This window comes from Diadema setosum, chromosome 9 (genome assembly GCF_964275005.1).
Source record: "Diadema setosum chromosome 9, eeDiaSeto1, whole genome shotgun sequence".
In the NCBI taxonomy this organism is placed as follows: domain Eukaryota; kingdom Metazoa; phylum Echinodermata; class Echinoidea; order Diadematoida; family Diadematidae; genus Diadema; species Diadema setosum.
In genome coordinates, this window is record NC_092693.1 from 27894287 (window position 1) to 27921451 (window position 27165).

The 27165-nt window shown below is 37.9% G+C and overlaps 1 protein-coding gene across 1 annotated transcript in view; it reads right to left on the bottom strand.

The window, feature by feature from the left end:
* Positions 1-27165, bottom strand: part of LOC140233174 (scavenger receptor cysteine-rich domain-containing group B protein-like) — a 37920-nt gene that overhangs the window by 4714 nt on the left and 6041 nt on the right. Inside the window, exons 2-4 of the mRNA XM_072313291.1 lie at positions 11828-12157; positions 2073-2426; positions 782-1180 (exon numbers count right to left, since the gene is read on the bottom strand). Of these exons, the coding sequence (XP_072169392.1) occupies positions 782-1180; positions 2073-2426; positions 11828-12157 (1083 nt within the window). The remainder of the gene's footprint in view (positions 1-781; positions 1181-2072; positions 2427-11827; positions 12158-27165) is intronic.

Below are 27165 nucleotides of genomic sequence, written 5' to 3' on the forward strand. Positions count from 1 at the left end.
ACAATTATTTTCATTTCATTTCTGTTATACTGTTAACAGTAACATATAATGCCACAGGTAGGCACACAGAAGTTCATACAAAAGCGAAGCACGCAATTTTACACAGGGAATGTGGTTACGGTGGTGCTGAGCCGAGGCAAAATTGAATCCATCGTAATAGGTGAGGTGATCAGATCACTTGGGAAGGGTGAGTGCTCAGTGTGGGTCAGGGGATGTCAAAATAGTAAAGTAATAAAAAAAAATAATAATCCATTCATACAAACTGTAATCATCAATAAACGTACATTTCTGATGTTTCAGCGAGGAATGGTAAGATGCTTACTATGCTATGCTTGTTGTTATTGCTATAATCTGGGTATCAACTTGAAAAAATACAAACATTGGTTAAAAGTACACCCCTGTGGAAGATGTTCAAACCTGTAAAAGATTAGTAATGAGCATACAAATTTGTACTTGCGCAGGTGTCTGTGAGAAGTGCATGTTACAGAAAAAATCTCGTCCTCAGTGGGTTAAAAAGAAGATTGGTGCTCTTCTCTCATCTTGAAAGGGGCAGAAAATCCCCCCCCCCCCACCTTTCATGACTTTCATGCTGATGAGATGGTGAAAAACAAGAAAATCTAATTGTCTTACCATGCTACACATTTTTCTAGTTATTGTTTAAAGACTTGTTTGTTGATGGCTGCAGGCAAAGGAAATTTAAGTTATTTTTCACAAGGAAGTAGGGAGATGCATTACTTTGGAGATGTCCTGGGAGTTATACATAAAAGCAAATTTCGTTTACCCAAGTATTTCTCCTTCTTGACATGTGCTACCAGGGTGGAATTGAATACGTGGAGGTCCGTAAGATTGCTTTGGTGGTTGGCTAGCGTGAAATTCAAGCACCTTGCCACAGCATAGCGATGTCCACAGGACCACTTATTTCTTGTGTCCTCCATGGTATAATCACACTCTTCAAGCAAGTTTTCTGTTCCCTTGCAGCGGAACTGTCCAAATTTGGCGTGGCAGGTTTCAACGCCCCCCAGACATCCCGTTGGTTGCCCTGGCAACCCGTACAAGAAGCCATGTCGTTTGCAGACAACAGTGGCATCCTGCCTATCCCAGTCAGAATCAGCACAAACGTTCCACCACACACCGCCGTATAATATCTCCACCCGATTCCCTTTGCTCAGCATTACTCTTGCTACATAACATTAGGAGTAAGTAAAATTACCAAAAAGTTAGCAGTATCACTATTAGACTATCTCAAAATCATCTGTAAAATTGAAGAGTATGTTCTCACCTTAATCACACAGTCTACTAGAGGTATTAAAAAAGCCAAATCTATATCCTGATCCTAATGGACACAATATTTCATTCTTCTCTGATAATGAGGAAAAAAAATTATATTTTTAGATATATATGTATGACAGACTTCAGCTCACCTGAATACATCTTCCACATTTGAAAATACATGATAGTGTAACAGGTTCAAATTGGGATGTATTCAAGATATTTGACATCAAAAATGAAGTACTGGCTATATAACTACAGACAAATTACAGAAGAAAACTGAACAAAAGATGTCATGATCAATCATTTTAAGCCATTAAATCCCCAAATCCATATTTTTGTGGTTTGGTGTTGCATTTTTAAAAATTAGATTCTCTTATCATCCAACTGTTGAAAGTCATAAGAACTTTCATCATAGCCCAATTTTCATCATGAAGCCTTGATCTACAACTGCATGATAAGTTGGCAAAACATTTTTGAAATAGAAGAGAATGTTTCTATCTTAAAAAGGATTTTTCTTTTCCGTTTTTTAGCTGATTTTGTGCAGACTTTATGAACTTGATCAGTTCTGTCTTATCTTTTTTTCAATATGTAGGAGATGCCATAAAAATACAGAATTGCCAATTTGATAGACAGAATTTGACAAAAGAATTTATGAAACGGAAATTATCCCAGGATTTTATGGGTTAAAGGTCATGCACTTCTAACAGATTATCATTTCAAGAAAATCAGGAAACACAAAAAAGACACTTTCCTTCCCCCTTATATATCATCGCTCATTCAGTTGCCTGCCTGATCCTCACCTTTAGGAACAGAAAGCTCGGCAATGCATCGGATGCCAACAACCTCTGTCTTTTCATCACAGTTATGCATCCAGGGTGAGAGGTGGTCGCAGTCCCACAGCCTGGACTCGTTGCCATGACAACGGACGTCATCCAGGATCATGGGGCTGTGGCCGGCGCTGAAGGTGAATGTGGGCAAGGTCTTGGACTGCAAATGGGCCTGGTGGTAGCCCAGCTCCCGGCAGGCAACGTAGGCGCTGGCTGCTGAGAAGTAATCGTCGCATACTGTTCCCCATATGCCATGGTAGAATATCTCCAGCCTGCCCTCGCTTGGTGTGCGGCCGCCTTGCAATCGCAGAGAGTAGAGTGGAGGATCTGTCGGCACAGAAACAAAAGAATTGAGTCCGCATTCACCAAATGAAGCACTCTGAGTTTGCACAAATCAAATGGTGGATGCACTACAATGATTTCATTCACCATGTCTGTCAAAATAGTAGAACAGAAATGGTAGTTAAATGGAATATATAATGCAAATACATGTTAACTTGTGTGTGTTAATTCATGATACCCTCGACATCTCTTACGTGGTAAAATGGATATCTAAATATGTGCCACATATTCTCCAATAATTTTTCAACAACTTTTCTTCAGATGACATGGATAAGGCCACAAAAAACCCTTCCAAACAAAAATACTGCCAGTGACATCATCTGTCAATCATTGTTCAGATACTAATATGATTTACAAAAGATACTGAAATATACCTTGCCCTAGCTTGACCATAACTCATATGTTTCCATGTTACTAATCAACTAACAAAAGACACTGTATTCCCTCCAAATGCAGAGTTCATATATTTTGGTCACAACTATATATGGGTAATGCACACAGTTCATAGAACTTCCACTTTAAATTTGGGTGTGCACATGCAGTGGGGTGCTACATAACACATTTCAAAACAAAATATGCGAGTCTGAAATTGATTTGGCTGACATGATTCACTTGCACACTCGTGCAATTAGTTTCCTGGCCCTCAACATTTTAGAAAAGCCATGCGAATTCAATCAGTGAAAGCTAGCTCCCATGGCATACAGACATTTCAACACTTGCACGACTGACGTGGAATTGGTTTGAATTGCTTGAATTACGACTGGGTGGCAGTTTTTAATCAGCTGCAAGATATATAACTGTGAACAAGTCTCCTGGGGGTTATTCATCAAAGTCTAGCCTCACACAGGAATGCGTCAAAGAGATGGCAATATATTCACCTCAAGAATTGGATTGATTGAGCGCCGGCCTATCATTCACTCAGGGTCATTTCCATGGAATAAACAGCTCTATTTAGTTTGTCTGCCTTCCAGATATTGAACTATCACTCGGTCCTCAAGCAGTTCAAAGAGCTGAACTTTCCTCCCCGCTGCCGAGGCCGGATGTAAAACTACTCCTGCCTCTTAATACATGATGATAAAAGGGAGTCGTATTCATGGAGCACCAAACGTGTCTCCTCTATGACTATATACCCCATGGTCGTGACCAGAACCCATCACTGTCTGACTTGTACTTTTGATGAGAGGAGAACTCACACACATTAAAAATTAAAAAAAAAATTAGAATTTAATTTGACTCAAAAGTGCTGATGTCAGCAATGAAGATGATGAATGGAAAGCTGAGAAAAATCAGACACATGTGAAGGAAGTCACAACCTTTACAACAACAGTATAATCGTATCATCTCAAATGGCTAGCTTGGTAATTCCATTGGGACACTTAAAGCATAAATCTTTTTTTTTTTAGAAAAATGAAGTTTTGACATTTTCAGCACCAAACTGAAAGCAGAGCACAAGGGTGCTATGTCAGCCGAGTCATAGTTAAACGAGCGAGGAAGCTATTTCAGGATAGCCAGGGGACATCATGCTAATTGACCCCATTGATATTCAGTGTACTAATGTGTTTTCTTCAAAATTGTTGGTCAAAATTTTATTTGCTGGAGCTTTTATTTTGTGGTACCTATGTTTTTGTCTACAGGAAAACAGGTTCTCTTTGGGGTGTGTATTCGCCTCAAAATGTCAGGGTGCAATACTACACCACCACAGGCTGCCCGACCCTTATATCTAGACGTCAGAAATGCTTCAAAATAAACCCTGTATGAATAATACATTTTAGTAGGCAGGCGGACTAAACTGAAGCACAGAAGTCATGTCATCAGTTTGAAGAGTAGAAAGGTTTGATCTGCTCTCACTGCATGCGGACTTAATGCTCTTTTGCCCCTCACCTGATGGTATGTTATCATAAAAGGGGTTATCTGCAGAGACCATCTCTTGTACAAGAGGGAGAGGTAGGGGATAAAAATTGGATAATGGGAAAGGACCAGAACACCTGGTCATGTGGGAAGGGGAATTCACAAGCTAGAGACACACAGAATATTGACTGCATAGAATTGCATAGAATGACCTTTTTTTTTCTTTTTTTTAATAGAAATATGAGATGTTACCATGGAAACGTAATGGAGTACAGGATAGAAGTGGAATGCTGCATGAGAAACAGGAGATGGGAGATGTATTTGTGAAGGGGAAAAAAACACCTCTGATGTTCTACTTTCATATCACAAATATATTGGATATGGGATAATGATGCTTGCTATTGGCATAGTGGGGAAAACTGTTTTACAGAAGGAAAAAAACAGGATAACTGCAGAATATGAAGATACTTTGAACACACAAAACATTTTCAAATCTGTCATTAGCCTTTATTACCATAATTTGGCACAATGGAAAACCACAGTACCAGCAAATGTGAATATTGTACAGTATATAGTTGTTAGGTACCATTGTATTTATTTTTGTTACTGTCGTGGTAAATGGGTGAATGATGCAGCATTTGGTACCCTGGGATACCGACTAAAAATTCACCATTTTACTGATTTACTTTTTGTCATTTTGTTGTTAGCATTGTACCCCAGGTTAACAAAATGTGTAAAATCAATTACTGTCCAAAATTATGATATTCCTTTTTTTTTAAAGTGATAGAGAATCATTATTGTACTGATACACACATCACAACAAGCATGAATTGTTATTGGGATTGTTATCGCCAATTGGTAATTTAACAGCCATGACAGCAGTATAAAATATTGTAACCTTACATCTTAGAACACAAGATAGTGCTATACAACATTGTAACCTGGGGAATGACGGCATGCCATAATCAAATAGTCAATATGACTGCATCATTCAAACAAGTCAAAATCTATTAATAAACAAATAAGAATGATGTGCATGTTGATGGATACAGATAAGATCTTAACCTGCCAAAATACCACCACAGGACATCAGCAAGAGAATGGTTAGGCTCCTCAAGATAAGACACATTCGCAACGTCACAGAAAAATTGCGGCAACTTGAAAGAAGCCTGGACTGCTCTCCAGAGAAGTTCCTCCAAGCGACACAGCAATGCTGAGGGAATGGTTGTCATTATCATTTCTGAAACCATTATTTGGATGTCTTTCAGGATTGCGAGTGCACCATGTTCCTTTTTAAAGCAGCCCCAGTGCTGGGATATAACAAGAAATGCTCAGCCACTCTGCAATTCATTAGTAAACCCTAAAAGTGTTTCATTCCAAATATTAGTCTGCCCTAGAGCCTTTACATACACTGACTGCTTGCACTATAGTCTACAAGAATAAGGCTGTTCACAATTTAAATCACAAGAGATAGATAGAAAAATTTTGTAATATATAAGCCAAGGCTCGATGCTAACCTTTTCTTTTGTTGGCCCAAATGGGTCACTAAAACATATCTTTTCTCAAAAAGTGGTGGCCTAACATCTATTACTGGTAGCCCTGGGCCACCACTAATGTCAAGCCGAAACACATTAAATCTGTATAGACAAGGTACTACAAATCAATAACATTATAAAAGCATTTTGATGCATATTTATATGTTCAGTATGTAAACATGTTAAAGGACCAACACCTAAATGTACTAGCACTTGTGCTATATCTTGGGTTTTTTTTAGCAACCTCATTGTGTACATTATTACCATCACTTGTAAGTTCCATGAAGCTCTTTTTTGATAAATAGTTTTAGACTACTTAATCATTTATTCATTACATATTTGATATGTTTCTCTCACACCTTACTGCTTTCCCTTGGAGTATATGCCCATCTTTGACTCTGTACCCTCAGTGTATTTACCATAAATGGTTTTATGGAAGGGTAAATTCCCAATGCTCAATACCTCAGAGATTCACTGGTTCTCCATGGGCTAATGGCGATATGACGCCCAGTCTTCCCTCTCTGCCACATTATCCTATTAATCGCAAATGTCTAAGCAATGTTCCCAATGCCGCAGGCTAAGTCACTGCCATACAGTCCAAATTGCTCCATATTACTTCCCAATAAAATCCTCCCAATATCTTCCTCTTCCTCTTCCAATGTCTTCTTGTGTCCTAATCTTTTTCTAGACTGAGGTGGGGGTAATATTTTACTGTCCTGTTTCATTCATAGATGCCAACATTAGATGAGAGTCTGGATTGAAAATTGCCACATATTCTGTAATACTAGAATAATAACCATCATGTTTGGTATCCTTTTAAAAAAGCTTGAACAATTCTTTATCCAACTAAAAGTACAATATACAATTTGCTCTAGAATCAATATAAGGGGCAAAATCAACAAAACAATGTCATCCATGCAATCGTTGAGTACTTGACTGACTGCCTTTACAAGATTTCTTATGTAGACTGTGTCTCATTAATGCAATACAAGCAAGCACCACTATGTGCAGTAAACACAAGCATATTATCAAACAGATAGATGAATTCACATGAAGAAACAGTATAACCCATAGATATCAGTAGATACATGTTTTTGCCATATACCCAGCACAAAAATTAAGGAAACATAACTTTGATTAACTATATTATCTGTAATGATAAGAATAACAGTTGTCATGTTTTGATATCATCTTTAAGCTCTCACTAGCTTTTGGAAACTTGACTATGATCAATTATATTTCTGCAATATTAAAATAATGGTTGTCATCTTCAGTATCATCTTAAAGCTTCAATGAATTTTTTTTTATCCAACAGGACCATATTTGATATGCTGTGTTGAATGTGCCGAAGGGTGAAAAGAAAGTGTTGCCAAATGAGCATTGTTTTGGCTTTGGGTATAGTTGATGATGCTCAAAGAAACTTCCAGTCATTAATTAGCCATAGAAATGATCAGTTCTGTGTTTGCAAAATCTAGCTGTCTTTTGAAAGTTCTACAGTAGTTTACGTGACAAATAACTATGAAATCAAATTTAATTCACCAATTTGTCCAAACATCATCATGTATACTCAAAGAAAATTATTGCTCATTTTGCAACATTTTCTCGTTGATCCTTCCGCACATTTATGCCACCTGCACACTACACTCATTCACCTTCTTCGGATTCAAGTCACTTGTAACTTCCACTTAACAAGTCAAACCAACTGTCCTACAGAATTTCTTCTCTTGACACCTCTGTATCTGTCTGGTGTATATGATCCTGTAACTTGATGAATTATATCATTACCCTGGGTGATAAGATTTCAAATAAGAATGAATTAATACCACTTCTACTACACTACAACTTTAAGCCTATTCTGCCTCCGTTGGTCAGTTTGAATTAGGTCTCCTGCTCACTGCTGTCCATTTCATCGCTCCACTTTGGACAAGATATATATCACCAAAACAGGTCTCCTCTTGTTACAAAGTCCTTTACTCAGTGTATGATAGTGACTCTCCCACGATTCAAACCTGGGACAAACAGCGTCCACTTTTAAGGCTTTATATATCAATGGCAGACTCTCAGATTCACGAGAAGTGATCCATTTCTAGCTCTCAACCCAGTTTTCTCACATTTCTCTTTCTTTACTTTTCTTTTACATGGAGGGTCAGTATCTAAACAATTCTGGGAGACTTGGTGAAAGGTTAGGGGGTGCCTTACATGTGAGTGATTCTATGTCTCTCTGGGTGTTTTGGCAACAGGAGGCCAGCGCTTATGAATTGTTGCCATGCCTTTGGTTACTGAAGAGGAATGCTTGCTACATATTTGTGCGATGCCTTGATTTTCACAATGACTGGCTTGCCTCTTCACTGACGGAACATGATATTTGATAGTTGATTAGCCTGTTCACAAAGTGTCAATGTGATGATCATTTGAGTAAAGGTCAAAAGATTTATGAGGTTATGACAAGATCGTCACCCCTGTAACCTATGAGTCACTGTGACCAGTGTCATTGCATGAAATCATCCCCTAATTGTCTGGGTGAAAAATTCTGGAAATTGTTTGAAGTCTCTTTTTACATGATCCTACTGAATTGCATCTTAATTTGCTCATGAGTTTGAACTGTTCACATTGAAATATGTAATCATAATATTATCGACATGACTATGAAATAACATCTACTGACATTAAAACTCTTTTGATACTTATACACTGGATCACATGTTCACAGAAAGCCATGTCCCGGAATATAACTGTGCTAAATTTGAAGCTATATTTCCATCAATCAATGTTGTCTGAAATTGTACTGTGGTGAAGTAAAAGAAGCATGTAAGACATATTGCGAGATATCTGTGGATAATGAACGAAATGCAGAAATAGTGAATATGGTGTTCATTTCCGGATAAATGCCACACACCCTTGGGTATATTCAAACAGGCAAGACAGAGTACTCTTCAGGAAATGTCAGTCATCTCACAATTCTGTATAAATTTCTCCTCATATAGGTCCCAAATGAAGTTACATGACAATGGACATTGCTGAATACTGCAGGGAGTGCAAATTTCTTCCTTGATTCCTTTCCTGTGTCTAACTACCTGGATTACATACAACCCCTTATGTGCATGTAGAAGAAAAGGTATGATTCACTCAGTCTGCTATAGTGTGTGAATGTTTTTAGGTACTTTTTAAATATGTCTACAAAGCCATTAACAACAATCACTGCATTATTCCGACTGATTTGCAAAATGTAATCCTGTCAATATAATGAAATGAGGTATTTTGGTAAGTGGCCCAAAATAGATGGAAACAAAACAGTCCATTTTGAATCTTAAGTACTCAATCATGCCACCATATCTAACCTTTCTGGAAATTTGGTGGCCCAACATCAAGTTTTAGTGGCCAAGGGCCACGGAGCCACCAAACACCACTTATGTCTATAGCCCTGTATATATATATGCAGACAATTCATACATACGAAAACAATGTACCAGGAGCAGAGTGTCCTGTAAAGAAAATGTTTCATAATAGGCAAAATAGAAGTCAGACAGCATGACCAACTTTTAATCCTTAACATGACCGACTTTTAATCCTTAACTCTTAAATGTGCCACGTTCACATGCCTGACTCAGTCGATGGCGTGCCAACTTTGCATATTCTGCTCAAACGCACAAACCTGCCCAAACCATTTGATAACTTGCTAAATGTCACTATACAATGAAAGCATTTCTCTCGATTTCATTCCTGTCACATGTAGCTTGCATTTTATGTGGTGATCAACTATCAGGCAGTGTTCCCTGCTGGATTTGCGAGTAACTTCTCATTTCTCTCACTGTTTTGTGTGCAAAAGTCATACCTCTACAATAATGTAGCTACTGGTCATTTGAAAGCAAAACAGTCACAGGTTTGTCATACCGTTTACATCAAACCAAAGCTTGGTATTTTCTCTACAACTTTGCTCATTACATATCCAGGATGACAAAAATCTACAAAAAGTTACATAGATTTGAAAGGCAGAATATTTTTCCAAAGCACGACTGCATTGCTGTCTCAGAATGATGCATCACAGAGAGGGTTTACACCATGGCACATAAAGAATTAACCTGTTGAGTACTAGTCCAGAGTATACTCTGGCAGGTGTTCATGGGAAACGTGTGTTGTAGCAAAATCTGCTCATTCTCAATGGGTTAATGGGTGAGGGGGGAGTAGTGCTTGCAGTACCATCAACATTAATCAGTTCACCCATTGTTGGGAATACAGTAGCACCTTAACTGTGAAAAGTTCCCTCATGTAACGACACCCAGGGACAATAAGCAGTGATTGCAGAAGAGACAGCTGTTCAAACAATGTAATCACTCACTCCTTCTAGATTCGCTCCTCACAGAAGGAGAAAATTTGGGTGTCCATGCCTGTAGGTTATGTGTCCCTGCAACTCTTCAACTTCTTAAACTGAATACACACCTGCACAAATCAACGGGATTTGCCTCTTTTTTGATTAATCCCTTTTACATCTGTCCATTCACTTTCTTTGCTCACATACATATTGAAACCCTTCAGCCCCTGGAGGCTTGCTGTGCTGTCACTGGCTTCTCCCTGAAGGAAGCTTTTAAATTGACACTTCTTAATGGAGATATGAAAGTTTTGCATCTAAGGGTGTTTTAGGGATGATTATGAACCAGATGGAGAGAAAATGAAACAAAAACGACATTCATTTTTCTACATCCAAGTTAAGCGTCACACTAGGAACAATCATGGTATACTTGAAGGTAGTTGTGGGCAATTCATTGATTTTCAAGGCAAGAGAAGTAATTTTTTGTTTTCTTGCAATTCAAGTGGAAGTAATTTTTGAACTTGATCGATCCTTACATGTGGTCCAAGTTCCAGTTCCAGTCCTTCTCAAGTTGGCACACAATGCAAAATTATTCACTTAGTAGAAAAGCATTCTCAGAGCGCAGACCTCCACCAAGCAGCTACTTTCTACTGATGATCTTGCTCTTCAGATCAGTGATTTCCACCCACTGAAAAATAGCCCGATTTCCCAATATAGAAGCCTTTGTTACGTCATAAACCCTCAGATGCGTGGCGCGCCTCGCCCCAGCACTTTAGTGCGTGCATGCAAACCTCAAATACGCGCAGCCTGAACTCCCAAGTTCATTGACCCTACATGCCAAAATATCAAAAATCCTTCATAAATTCCCCAAAAATTCTCGGATCACTACAAAATTTAATCATCTGTTACTTGTATCATTCTAAACCTTTCCTGCAAGTTTCATCCAAATCCGTTAACTACTTTTTGAGTTATCTTGCACAAGGACAAACAAACACACGAACACACAAACCAACGGTAACGAAAACATAACCAGCTCCTCCCTTGGTGGAGGTAACAAGAAAACTCTCCATAACAGGTCACATTACAAAAGAGGGCATGTCAGGGATCTGGGAGATGTCTGCAATCACTTTCACTCTCATTAATGTGGCAGTCTGACCAACCTCCCATTCATTTTTTTTTTAAAGCAAAAGTGCAAAAACCTCTTCAGTCTGACGTTATTGAAGATGAATTTGTTCCCATCCCCCAACCCTGGTTCTAGCTCTCCTTAGATGCAGATAAACTTGAGGGTTGGTGGATCGAGGGACAGCGTCAGATGTCTGCAAGCCATAAATGTTTGAAGACCTAACGAGTACCCGGTACTTCTCAAACATGATGTCTCTCCAATCTTTTTGATGTACTGATCATCTGTATACACACAGCATGGCATGTCACTCAAAAAAAAGCAACAACACAACAAAAAACAAACAAATACAAGACATACACAGGATTGTGGGTGAAGTTCTTCAAAGATACTAGTACTACCATCATGCAGAAATTCATACTAGTACATATTTTTAGTTTTTCATCTTTATTCTGTGAATATGAAACTATTCCTACTTGCAGCACAGATGCATATTCTGTGAAACAAGCTTCATCCAATCTATATTACATCTCTTTCCATTTTCTGTATGACCTCTGACCTCGTCTTGCATACACACCTGTTGGTTCTTGAAGCTTGCAGTGAATGTACACCTCCTTCTCATGCTTGCAGTCTCGGCCATGGGACACGTTGAACTGGCAACTGGAAAGGTGCACGTCATTCTCCATGCACTCCACCATGTCAAGAATGATGGGATAGCCTCTTGCCCAGTCAGGGTGGGAGAGCTCCGGGCTCTTGGCAGCGTCGGGGTAGCCCAGCTGTCGGCACATAGTGTTGGCACTGGTCCTGCTCCACTGGCTGCCGCAAACTGTTCCCCAGGTGCCTTGGACATAGACTAGCAGCAGACCCTCATTGGGGACATTGCCATGCACAAGCCTGATGGAAAAATCTGAATGAGGGATGAGAGAAGGGGGGGGGGGTGATATCAATACATAGAATGAAATTAAACCATTTGTGCATGTAAATTTGATCTCAACCCTGGGTTCATATGTGATCACAAAATTTGTGAAAGAATGGATTTTTTCTAAAATGAAGGAAATTACATCTCAGTTAGTTAGCACAACAGTACAAATGTCTGAAAAGGTGAGAAATAAATGAAAACTGGAATGAGCACTTCACATGATCAGATTACTGATGAAAAATCTTCACAACAAAGTTAGTAGGACTTTAAGGTCTTGAAAAAACTGCATGTCTAATTGAGAATAACTTGTTCAAAACATCATTTTTGGTTTCTGATATGGTGTGGATATTCAGAACTGAATCACCCTTGGGCATGTGGCATACCCAGTAATTTAATGGAGACCAGAACTGTTAGTCATTTTTACATCCTGACTGTTTGCTCCTGAAAGGTTAGATACAACTGATCAATCTACAAATTTTGTGTGTGATGGTTAGTAGAATCCTTGGAAATGACCTATGACCTGCGATGTTCCAAGCATATATTTTGCCAACTTGTTTTGTCCCCCTCCCATTATCATCTCATGACAAATGGAAGAATAAAGAAACTTGAAGATGTAGTTTGCCCCCCCCCCCCAATTTTCTTCATGCTCTTTTAATGTGCTTCCATGCATGCAAATCTTAATGCTACATTCTATGGCAGATATCAGTCATCAGTCACTGAACCAGAAAGGATGTGATTCTGTATGGAATATGTGGATGACTGTGATGTCTCATATTTCTACTCCAGTGCTTTTAACAATCGTGACCAGCCCCCTGACGTGCAATCAAAGAGTGGGAGAGCTATCTCCACCACCTATGGGATTTGTAAATGAATTCCACTTTCAGGAATGAAAGATGATATCCTATTCTCTCCTTGAAGACACCCTCTTACAACCCATCCCTATTTTTTCTGACTCTGAGGAGTATGGGCAGGAGTAAGCATCATCATCATCACCACCATCACCATCATCATCATCATCACCATCACCATCATATCCATCATCCTCACTACTATGAAAGTGGAATTCATCACTACCACTGCCACCATCATTACCACCAAAACCGTCATCATCACTCTGGATGACCACCACCATCATCACCAATACTGTCATCATCATCACAACCACTACCACCACTATCATCATTATTATCACCACGGCCACCAGCATCATCTCCACCATCACCATCACCATCACCATCACCATCATCATCATCATCATCATCATCATCATCATCATCATCACCATCGTCATCACAATCGCCACTATCACCACCATCATCATAACCACTACTACCATCATTCACAACCACTACCACTATCATCATCACTACTACTACCACCATTCTCACCATTAATACCATCATCACCACCACTACCACAATCATCATCATCATCATCATCATCATCATCATCATCATCATCATCATCATCATCATCATCATCATCACCACCACCACTACCATCCTAACATCAAGATCATTCTTTGATCTGGAGCATACCTAATCCAGCGTCCCTTCATCTTCAAGGAAACAACACTCTTAACTGACTTTTAACATGGCGGTATCAACAGGTTTTTTTTTTCAAGATCTGTGAAGTAAAATTTTCTTCTTTTTTTAGATTTGTTATAGTGAGGTTCTATCAGCACATATCACAAACACTACAAAATACATGGCACACTGCCCATGCAGGAATCCAAGTGACTGTTGACAGGGCTTATCTGGACAAGTTGTAGAATGTATTAATGCTTTCTAGTATTGTGCTTTCATCTTGAGCTGTTCTGGTCTGGATCATAGCAGCACAAGAATAGTGCACATAATTTTAAGCTATTTGCATTCATTTTATCAGTTGTTATTTTATTTCGTGGACTAACCACTCTAACATCTGGATCCAGAATTTTCTGAAAGGATATGATGAGTGGATGTAAAATGTATAATCAGTTGTATCACAAGAAGAGCACAAAGATTGCTTGGAATGGGTGTTTTACTTCATTGACAGATGTCTAATACTGCTACAAGACTGTACCATTTACTTCTACTTTGTCATGACCAATACTGCTAAATAAAACAGGCAATCTCTATCCATTAACAGAAAGCACACAGAGAAGATGAAATATGACAGATTGTTATGACATTTAGAATTCTTCTGTTTTTCTCTTCACCCCTCACTTTCTCTCTCATAACTGTCAGTTCCTCTTCCTTTGATAGATTCAGGTTAATCTTGTTTATGCAGATAAGGAGTTCCATTTGCTATTCTACTCCTGTTAAAATCAGGTCTGACATAACTGAGGCAATTATCATTAAATAGTCATATGTTACATCAGCATTAACATGCCCACATTGGTAATGCACTATACATCTGGGGAAGTGCAACACTTTTATTACGAGTTGCGGTACAAATACAAGTATGAAATATTGATGTAGGGTGCAGAATGCTTGAGATGATGGAGAGAAAGCCATGACTGCCAATAATAAATCTCTGTTTAAAGCTGTGGTTTATTTATTAACACCAAGTCACTACAGATTGCATGGTTTCCAGCATTCGAGAGATTGCCTGACAAAATCTTTGGGGTCAACACCAAGATGGGTCCATCTCAACCTAAACCAGTTTGACACCTTGAGAGGATGGTGGATCAAGTGTGGCATGAGGTTGACCGATGTCAAGCCTTGTGGTCAAGTGTCTTTGCACTTAATCACTGGGATTGAGGCTCCATATCCAGACATGCCTTTGCTCATTAAGAGCAACAGATCAAGTACACCACCCCCCCCCCCCGACACACACACAATACATATATGCCCACAAAATCAATCTTTCAATAATAAAAAAAAAATAAATCATTAAATCAATGTCTCAAGACCCTTCAAAGGACAATAGAAGTTAATTATTTATTGAAAGAATTTTCAATTCTGAAGAAAAACTTGCCAAATCGTTGTTTTAACAGGGCTGACTATACATGACATTGATCACAACTGATCACCTGGTCTGTATGAGATTGTCATTTTATACTGTCAGGCATGAAAAATTGCATGTCACATAATAAATGTAACATAATTTCCAAATTTTAGTTGCAATAAGAAATTATAGATAGCATATTACCTTGCTGCTAACAGTAACAAACGTGTCATATTTGATGGAGAACAGAGTGAGTATGAAACATTGTGTGCTTACTAGTAAACACTCATATTTCCAAATAATGTTTGCACGCAAACTGCTAAACTGTTATAGTAGCCTATGATAATAATAATAATAATAATAATAATAATAATAATAATAATAATAATGATAATAATAATAATAATAATAATACATACAATTTCTATAGCGCCGTTTTCCACTTTGATTAAATGCTCAAGGCGCTTTACAATTGTACATCAAAGCAAACAGACTGAAGATACAAGTACATCATGATAGAAGGTATAGTTGAACAACAGTTAACAGAATTAGGCAACAAATGTAGGAGCCCTAATTCTTAATTTGGTCTTTTCATATCAATATCAATATCAATGTATTGTCAGTGCTTACATCGTCTTGAACCATACATACCCATCAAACGTGGTAATTCGAACATGTTATGGAATCACTGCTCCCAAACGTAAACTGTCACTTTAACTGTCTGGTTTCTACAAACTCTTACATATTGACAATTTTGTAACTTTATTTATTGTCTATTCTTTTCTAAAATAGCTCTGGGCTTTGTTTTTGTTTTTACTCTCTCACAGGATTTTCCCTGAAAGAATAACATACATTCTAAAACCTTGTACATCATAACTCAGCAAAATTCTGCAACCTATTCAGATCTTTACCAGTAAGATGGACCTTACTTGATAAAATCTTAGAATCTTGAAAATCTAATTTGAACAAAATAAGACAAACTTTGTGGAGATAAAATACAATCACCAGATGGATTTTTGGCCTTGAAATATAAATTTCACCTACTAGATAATAACAACACTCATAAACTTTAATCCCACTCTTTCACGAGAGAAAATGAAGTAGAAGCATCTCAACAAACAACTTTTGAAGAAGCTGGTAGTGTTTAAAGTGAGTGGCAATGTCCTTTTGTGATATTTCAATTTCACTCTCTCTGGAAGTCAACACAAACACCTCAACTGACTTTTTTTTCTCCCCTTGATTTGTCGGCTCCACGTTCTCCTTTCACGCACGTCACAAGGTAACCATCCCTTTCCCCCACTTTCTTGCTGCGCTCCTCCTGAATGCAATTTCATGGTGCCAGCCCCTCACTGAAGAGTATTTAAAACAAGTGTCAAACATTTTGTTTCGCATTGGAATGCGCGCCACGTGCCGCTGTGGGTAATCCACTTGACCGGTAATGGCCTCGTCAGAATCTGACACTGCCTTGTCGCTCCTGGTTTGCGGCAGTAATGGGACACGCAGTACAAAAATCAATAGCGACAACTGCTAGACGGATTTTACACCGTACGCAGGCTGAAATTCAACCGACACCACATCCCTTTGATCAATGCTTGAAAGTTTACAGCATCGACAGGAGTGGGAAACACACACAAAAGAAAATCAATCATTTTCTTCTTATTCTGAGGGTCCTCAGGGAGAACATTGGAAAATGTTGAGAAGCGATTGCAACCATCGCTATATCAAGTTTATAGTCCTTCCTTTACTTGCCACAGGTGTTGTTGGAGATCTCTGTGAAGGAAGACAAAGAGGCGGCTGGTTTCTCAGTTGATTGAGTTAAAAATGTCAAGAAATATCGAAAATCAATGGACTGAGTTTTGTATTGACTAGGAAATGACACATTCTTAAGTGCTCTACACTGAGTCTGTCCTTAAAATGCCAGAAACTTTCAGTCTGATGATTTTGCTTCATTTAGAAAATCTTAGGAGGGAGGAAATCTCAGCCTTCATGTTCTCTTGTGACCAAAGACAGTTCTCATTTCTCCTAAAACAAGAAGGATATGATCATACAGATTACAAATACATCGTTTCTGCAAATCCTACACCTGTAGCTCACAGTGCTACCACTTGAAGCCATAGCCATAACACAATAATTGTCTGAAACTAGTCAAATAATAGCGCAAAGTTCTTGGGGCATGACCTTTCCCTGTCCAGGAGTGCACTGATGCAAAGGTACAGAGGCTTCAATGAGGAGCTAGAGAAACTGACTGAAACTGAACAAGGCCCCATGCTCAAAGACAAGGAGCTATTGAGAAGGTGAGTTCTCAAAAATTGTCTTTAAGACTTGTTCAAAATTGCCAAGATGACTTCTTTAGAATGAGAAGGCTGGAAGGTGGCTACTCAAAATTTACCTCACTGGTGCTTTGTTGAAACTCACCCAGATGCCTTGTCACAGACGAGAAGGCAAGGATGCCACTCAACATAATGCCTTATTCAGATTGAGAAGACTCCCCCCCAAAAAAAAAACAAAAACAAAAGAGAACAAAAAATGATAGTAAAAACAAACAAAACACACACTGACTATGAAAAAAAAAAACTTTTTAAAACCTGCCTATCAGTGCCTTGTTTGAATACAAAGGTACCTAGGTGAGTTTTAAGAAGTCCCCTACTGGTCACCCCGCTTGCATGTTTGCGACTGCCATGTATTTGAAGGGATGGTGTTGGTGACTGTGAGCTTGGGTGGGGTGTGTATGCATGGGTGTGTGTGGGAGTGGGGGTGGGGGAGGGGAAGGGGTGAAGCAAGAGAAATTTTTTCCATAAAATGCGAGGGACCATGACAGTCAAATGGCTGGTGAAGAGTCGGACATGGATTCTGTCATGTTTCTCCTGGATTCCCTCAATTTCCTGTGGAAATTGACCCCTTAGAGGAACTTGGGATCAATCTTTGAATCTTGTTAAATGATTCCACCGGAGATTGCATTTCCTTTTGACACCATCCCTACATCAGTTCTGTCCTTCTCTCTCTCTCTCTCTCTCTCTCTCCCTCACTCACTTTATTTCTCTTTTGCAGTTTCTTTCTTTCTCTGTCTATCTCTCTCTTGTTCAAGTTTCATCTTTTTAGCCATTCAGGAATTGATCCTCATTATTTGTAGTCACACTTAATGGCCATTTCATGTTTCATTTTTGTCCGTGTGCATCCCATAGCCTATAAATAGAGGAATTTTGCCTCATTCACAAGAGCTTCTGTCTCCTTTTCTCTTTCTTTCTCTCATCTTTTTATATCTGCCCTACCCTTATATTTCTCTAATTCCATCAGTCAAAAGACACCTCTTGATAGCAGAATGTGAATATTCACTTTGAATTCTTTTCCAAATCAGTCCATGGTAGCTGTCTTGTATCTTTGGCAACTGTATAAACTGCAAACCATGAGCAACAGCTATCCTAAGTATATGTTGACATCATTTTAATTGTCCTCTTTAGTTCATTAGCCTTCTACCCCACAACTATTTTGAAACATCATACTTTTGGTACATGTAGTAACAAAAACTTTACTTGCAATGCAAAAGTCTGTTGTTGAGTCCTCTTCTTTGAGTCAGAGTTTCAAAACCCTAAGTGCCCCGTGGAAATAACTTGCCCCTTCTTTAAACCTCAAAAAGAGTTTTGCAGAATCAGAAATATATCAGCTGAGTTTGGTATGTCAAAATTTCCTATCTCAGACAGAGAAAAAAAGGATTTGACAGAAGTACAGACCAATGTTTTATTAACAGCAAAACATATTTGAAAAGTCCTGCAAATAATAAGTTCCATCCAGTCCACATATTAGTATTTTTACATGTAAAAGTAAGTCATTATGGCCCTTCAAAAACTTGTGTACAACAATATCTCTCTTTTTTTTAATGAATTTTGACACTATTCTTGGTTTGCCCACCAAATATCAAAGTGTGCTGCATTCACATTTAATGTTTAATCAATCATTAACAAACATTTTTCTTATCAAGACCGTTCTCCGGCTTAAATGAGGTAAATTGAAGAGAACATGCCATTCAATCACAATGCAGTGAAGCAGTACAGAAGAGATCAAAATAGAAAATCCCACAATCACCATATATCCATTAATTACCCCTCTACTATATTTAGATCCACACTTCAACGTTGCATGGTTGCATGAGTGAAGACTAATTATAAAAGTCATTTATGATATTTTTGGATACATCTCACTACAGTGACCAGTTGGGTTTTTTTTTCCCCTTTTTTATACAGGTTGGGAGCTAGAAAACATATGAAAAGTAAAATCAAGCTGGAGAGAGAAATTGTTATAAATTATTCACATTCTTCAACCAACCAACCGACTCTTTGCTTCAGTAAATCTTGTGATCACAAACAATTTCAGTAATAGAGCCATGTGAATGTGTCATTTCTAATACTTTTCAGAGAAGAGGATATCACAATAGAAGATCAATGTTGATACATGCTGTAATCTAATGTGAAAAAAAAAAATATGGTAGCTACAATGACAACAGTGACAATAAGAAATCTATCATACTCAAAGCTTCCATCTAAAGATTTACTTTTAATATAATAACACTTGCTTATTGATCTCAGAAAATGACTCCAATCTGACTTTATGGTAAAAACAGTAAAAGTTTATCAGCATAGTTTATAGAGAAAACTCATCATCATTTTTAAGAAATATGTCTGAATTGCCAAAAAAGAATGAACACAAAGCATGCATACTCAGTGTAAGCTGAGAGTTATCTATGTCAGTAGCAATGATATCTCCTTACACTTGGTGTGATATATCAAATGTGACACACAAGCAGGGCAGGTTGCAGATATCCAACTTCCAGGGGTATTCCAAACAATTCACTTAATTTCACATCATTCAGAACATAAATCGATAGTGCTATGTACATATTTGGGGAATTTATTGTGGTCCTTGAGCAGATAAACCAATACTCTGAAAACCCCTACACAAAATACACTGAACAAGGTTGATTACATAGGGAGGCTCACATATTCCAGTAATGCAGCAATGTAATTCCATTACAATACCACTTGCCTAACAAGTTCACCTGTGTGGAATTTGCGCATGCTTTTTTCTTCTGTTCTGCTTCCTTGAGCACTCAATCATGCATTCTTATGTGAAGCTGCAATGCCATCATCCTCATTCACTGTGATTTGTTATGAATTTTGAAAACATTCTTATTTTTCATCCTAATCACTGAAATTCTGAAACTCTGTACCCAGTATAATCAAGGAGGTTTAAGAGTTGTAGTTCCAACTGGCTGTAATTATTCAAACAGTTGTCAGATTTCTATTGATGTACAAAAGAATTTCACAGGTGCATTTGTGCCTTTGATGATCGATGTTCGAAGCCGCCGTCTTGCTGAGCAACCTAAGATTAATTTTGAACGTTTAAATAACATTGGCCGTATTTTGCTCATTTATTTATTACATGAAATGAAATTTCACTTAATGCTAAAGCAAGTAAAACAAAAGTGAATCCTGTCCAGAAATTTGTGCAAAAGTGTAAATCAGAGCTGTATCATGTGAAAATGTTTACAACTGTACCATCCTGGAAAGCTGGTTTTATCACTTTTCCGCTTAATTCCGACAAATAAAACTAACATGGAATAATCTTCAAGTATAATTCTTTATTGATAGATATAGCAGATTAGTGCCCGGGTATGCCCAGTCGAGTAATTTTCATCTTTATTTCAGCATTTTTTGCTGAATTTCTATTCGCACATCCTTGTGTCTGTGTCACCTACCATTTATAAGAAGGGATAGCGAAAAGCAATTACCATCACAAAGACATATCTTCCTTAGAAAGTGGCTGGTGATTATGCAATGAGACACGAGTCAATTGTCTTCCAATCTGCATGGCAGATCCTGTTTGGCACATGCTTTAAATATCTCTGAGCGGCGGCATCTAACGTTCAGCAAAGGAAATAAGACAGGTGTGACTCCATTCTCTTGAACCTCCTTGGTATAATCAGAGCTGCCAACTTTTGTAAAAGCCTTTCAGTACTATGATGGCTGAAAATCAGTAATTTGCACCTTTTTTGAGTGAAAATCAGTAATCCTTAACAGTGTTATAGAATTTATCACAGACATTGATTTCTAAAATCAACAGTAATTTGCTTGTAACCTTCAGTATTCTTGTCCAATTTCAGTAGAAATAACTGAAAATCAGTACTAGTTGGCAGCTCTGTATAATCAATTTATGAATGTTCAGCTTTTATCTTTTTGTCAGATAATTAGGAACCACTTATGAAATATTAAAGAGCACACAATTCTAAGAGGAACTCCAAGTTAGGTTGTTAAAAATTGGTTTTGAAACTGCTTAAATATCCCAAAACATATAGTATAACAAAGTGATCCTAATAAAAGGTGGGTCTCACCATTCATTAGGACTTTTTCTTTCTTTTTTTTTTTTTGGGGGGGGGGGGAGACATCTCAGTAATTTCAAAACCAATTTTCATCTTTAATTCCTCTTAGAAATGCATGCTCTTTCATACTTCATGAAAGGTTTTTCATTATCTGACAAAAAAAGTTAAAACCTGAAGCTCCTTCTCAACTAAAACTATACCATCCCTTTAAGATAATGCACAAATTTGTCAAATGGTGGTACAGATGCAGGAGATGATTTTCTTTTCTCTTTGATTTTCCCCACATGTTCACAAAGTGGGATGTTAAAGGACAAGTCCACCTTCATATACATGTGGATTGAGTGAATGCAACAATACTAGTAAACACATCAGTGAAAGTTTGGGGAAAACCTGACAATCCGTTCAGAAGTTATGAATTTTTAAAGTATCTGCGCAATCACTGCTGAATGAGGAGACTACTACAGTGTAGTACTACTTTATTTTTGAATAAAGTGCACATTTTTCGACTTGTTACTGACGCATGTTAAGGGAAATATTATTCCCCTTGCCTTCTGAAAGAGAGAAGTCAAGTGTTCTTTTGTTATGCGAGAAAAGTGAAAATATGTTGAATTTTCTTTACACTTTCTTTATATTGTTGTACTCACGTGACATCACAAGCTATGGCAGTCTTCTCATCAAGCCGTGACTGAGCAGAAACTTCAAAAATTCATAACTTTTGAACGGACTGTCTGATTTTCCTCAAACTCTCACTGTTGTGTTCTACTAATATTGCTGCATTCACTCAACCCACATGTCTATGAAGGTGAACCTGTCCTTTAAGGAAAAGCAGAGAGGGAGGATATGGAGCTCACCATCATTGATCATGCCCTACATAGCAGGTATGGGTGTGAAACTAATCTCATGTTTACATTTCATACCTAGTCTCAGCCACAAGAAAAAAAAAGTTCAAAGACCATTTCCAAGTAAACAGCTGGAAACAATCAATATGCTACATGATCATGTGTTCTACTAGAAGGCAAAAACACAAACATAATCTGAAGCAATAGCAACAGATTTACAAAGAAACACACACAAGAAATACCTGTGTTCCACAAATTAATGGGAAGGAAAGCTTTACATAAATCTGGACACAACAAACTGCAGATTAAAGGCATAATTTACCATTTACAGATGAAACAAAAACCAAGCATTAGTGCTTTAAAATAATTCTAAAATATGAGTTAGGGATAGAAACAACCACTGTAAAAATTTGAATCAGCAAAATTGATGTTAAGTATTGTTAAATATACAAAATGTGAACAATAGTTATATTTCCAGACTAAATTGTCAACAGTTACGGTTTATTGAGAAAAATATTGATATCTCCTTATATTATAGGCTTTATAGTGAAAATTTTATATGGTAGGATGTTTTGTGGTACAACAAACATAGGCCTACGCATCAAATGTGATATCTTGACTATCTTTAAAATCACTGCTCCAAAAGGTAAAGTGTACCTTTAAGAATTGTAGATTCATATATATTTACAACTATAATCAATCATGCAGATATCTTATCCAAATTTTCTGCAGACTAATTGAGGAAAAGAGACTTCTACATATCAACTTATCATATGCAAGTCCGAGGCAACTTTATTCCTAACTTTAAGAATATCAAGTCTGGAATTGCATTTTCGTCTACAGCAAAAATACACTATTACACTTATCATAGAACTTTAAGAATAAAATATTTTCTGGTGTATGCTGTCTGACAATGAGGATGCTTTCAAAGGTTAATGATTTCTACATATGAAATTTCTCTCTCTCATTTGAGAATATTAATCATCTTCAGCTGCCCTGACACTTGCATGAATTTGGCTTTCACACTGCCCCCGCATTATGCCGTGCCAGTACGTGCTGTTTAGTGGCACGTAGTACGTTTTTGGTCATGTTGAATTTACGAATAGTTTACGAAATGCCTAATCTTCAGGACACGCAATGCACGTCACGTTTATGCCATACTTACATAATGTTTACAGATTTGTACTCACTTCCAAGACAATTTGCAGTGATCACTTTTTTCTCTCTCTTTTTTGGTCACGAGACTTGTTCTAACTGGCTTGTGTACTTCCACACGTACTGCCCTGCATTGCTCACACGCTGGGATGGCGACAGTTTGTGCATAGGTTGTGCATGCATAGCTTATAAAGGGTTAACAAAAGTTGAACATGTTGACAATAATTTTGTCACAAAATACTTGCATTTACTGCATTGGTCAGCACCCTCCCACACATTGCAACAAACGTTTCTGTATTGGCACTAAATGGAACATCCCAAACAGGGGCGGATCTAGCTTTTTTCCAAGGAGGGGTTTTCAGGGGGCTGAGCTGGGTATTGCAAGGGAGTGTAGCGACCAAGCCCAAGCGAGCAAAGTGAGCGAGGGGGGGGGGGGGGTCGTGGGAGGTGGGTATCCCCCTCCCACAGTAGGGAGATTTTTCATTTGAAGGGTTTGCCAGCTTGAGATTTTAAGCATACTTGCATGCTCTATTTTTCCTCTTTTTTGCCCAAATAATTCGGGGGGGGGGGGGTGTGGGAGGGGGGATACCCCACGGTAGGGACTTTTTGTAAAAATGGAGTACAAAAGTCGCGTTTATATAGTGATAGAGCATTCAAAAGCAAATTTCTAGGGAATTAAACAGTGGAAAGAATCTTGGTGAAGGACTATGATTATAACATACGGGGGTACATTATCTTATGTGACAGTGTGAGATCCACGGCGAGGGAGTGAAGCGACCGAGCAGGGGAGGGTGTGGGAAGGGAATACCCCTTCCCACGGTAGGGACTTTGTTGTAACAATAGAGTATGAAAGTTTATAAAAGTTTATAGAGCATTCAAATCAAATTTCTAGGGAATTAAACATTGAAATCATTGCGAAGGACTATGATCATAACTTATGCAAACAATTCATTTTATTATAAGTACGGACAGAGCGAGCGAGCCACTCTCACTTTGCCATTCGTCTGAAATATATTCATTAAAGGCTTAAACATGATCGCATTGTTCGAGCAATAAAAATTATTCTTGTATTACTAGAAAGCATAGAAGAAAAGGAAACATGAAAGGTTTACTCAAGTTGTGTTCCACGGGGCACACTCAAGGACGCGAGGCTACCATCTTGATATACACTAAATTTACTCATAAGTAAATATTAGTGTATAGATATAGTAATGTATATTGTTAGTGTAGGCCCTATTGTAATTTTTGAAAAATTGACAATTTTTTGACAAGAAAAGTGCCTTTATGTTCATTTTGGTCTTAAAATAATTGATTAAGTATTTGTTGTTTGTTTGTGTGCTCTTTCTTTTTTCACTTACTTGGCAGCCCAAAGAGGGTGTTTAAACCCCTGAAACCCCCCTGTAGATCTGCCACTGCCAAAGTGCTAATCATGTACAAAGAGTGCAATAAGTGTCACAGTAATTTTTGCTTGCTTCATAGAGGAAGACAGTTGATTGTTCATGTATGCTACACTCTGGCAGAGCTGCATGTGGGGGGGGGGGGGAGGCAACTGCCTCTACTACTCCCCCCTCCCCATTTATAGTGTTTGCATAATCATGACACTGATGATTTTAGAAACTAAGAACAGATGCAACAAAAGATTACCTTGATTAATAAAAGAATGTTATACTTTAGATACAGGAATGTGAAGTTGGAATCATGTTGAGCACATGTCAGAACAATGAGTTGCCCCTTCCAGCAATCCCAAGATCACAAGTGTCACAATAATGAAACAAATAAATAAAATAAGAAAAAGTTAAAAAGTTACCTTGCTAAATGTGGAATCCACATCAAAACAATATTTTTTTCTCCCTGTTTGAGGCTGAAGTGCCAAATATGTTTTGCTATTGCTCTTGCTTTCAATTTTATAAAATAACATCTCGTTTTGTTGTTATTGTTTTGTTGTTTATGAGTTTTTTAAAGAAAGCCCCAGGCCTGGCTCAAAAGGTGGGTACCCAGAGCACCTCTCCACACCCTCAGCTCTCCCTCTGGACCCCCACGAGCCGGAGGACTTTTTCTGGGGAGCAGTGAGCTTGGAAAAACAGGCAGCGCTGCAAAACTCCCACTCGCCTGCCAATCCTCAATTCCGTCCTTCCGTCCTGCCATACTCTAGAAGAAAGACGGACATTATCGGCTCGTGATTTGGAGATGGAAAGGAGAGATGAGGGAATGAATGACACAACCCAGAAAGTCTGCAGATTTGCACAAATATCATCATCTTAAAACTAATGTTAATAATGCATTTACTTAAATGTCAATTTCCAGGAAATTTGTCACTGATGGAGATTCATACATCATCTGGACTTCAAAGTACATGTAATCTGGTTTATTTATTTTTGTGTGTGTGTGTTCTAAAAGACTGTAACCTCTCTAAAAGGATGTTTGAAAATAATCTTCCAACCTGTCCTTAGCTAGTAAAAGTAGAAATAACTGGCCAAGTCAAAGCAATTCTGTATGCAGTCACTACTATAGCTGGGCTTTTCATGATGTTGAAAAAAAAAAAAGCATTTCAGAAAGTGCATTTTTCATGAATATCAAACTCAAACAAGATGATTTTAAGAGTTTAAATCACCTTCATGTTACCAATTACAACTCCCCTAATACTCGTGAGCACTGTTGCTAATACATAAACAGCAACACTTTCAGCATCTTACCCTTGATTTACCTGTGATTTGTGTGTGTGTGTGTGTGTGTCAGTGAGCAATGCAATGTCACCCTTCATAATTCAGCCAGTGTATGCACAGATATTTCACATGTTACACAAGTCTTGATGTGAGCATTATTCTGATTACTACAGCTATAACTTCATCCTAATAATGATGATTATTTGGTTCTCAAAACTTCCTAGAGAAAACAAAAACAACAGACTATTCTACGAAGCTGAAACACTATATGCCCTTCATGGTGCCATATATATGTACATATGATCTTATGTGAGTTTGTTTTCATGCCGACAATGCGGCAGCAGTCAAAGGCTTCTATGTAATGGTGACCTTGGCCACATCATCAATCGTCACATTATGCCCAAACCAATGTCATGATGGGCCTCAATATACCGCCATAGAATCTGAATCACCTAATGCTTTCTAAGTAGGCAATATTCATAGTCCACTGATGAGCCATTCCATTATCACCTGTCTGGCTACCTTCAGAAGATAGCCGGGTGACCTTAACTACCACTGAGGCTTCAAAATACAAAACAGCACTCCATTTTATGCTCATAAAGAAAACACTAAAATCTACGCATGTGTATGTATGTATTGATTTGTGATTTGATTTCAATATAACATTGTATATTTGTTTGTTTGTTTGTTCACTTTCTATCCGAGAAGATGGCTGGATAGCCCATATTCAGCTACACTATCAATACAATATAGAACAAATATCAATTTTTTCTCTCTTATGAACATACTTGACTCAATAACGAAACATAACTACTAAAGCACGATGTCACATGGAGGTTGGGTTGTTATTTTTCTATTTTGTACAAATCAAAACGTCATCAATATATTAGCCCCACTATATACTACCATATAATCCATGAGTATAACACAAGAGTACATGTAAATGTATGTGTCTCTCTTGCTTGCCTTTAAAACTGTCAAAGATGTCATTAATCATCTTTTTCTCTTCCATCCCATTTAATATCATTCATCTCTCAAGCA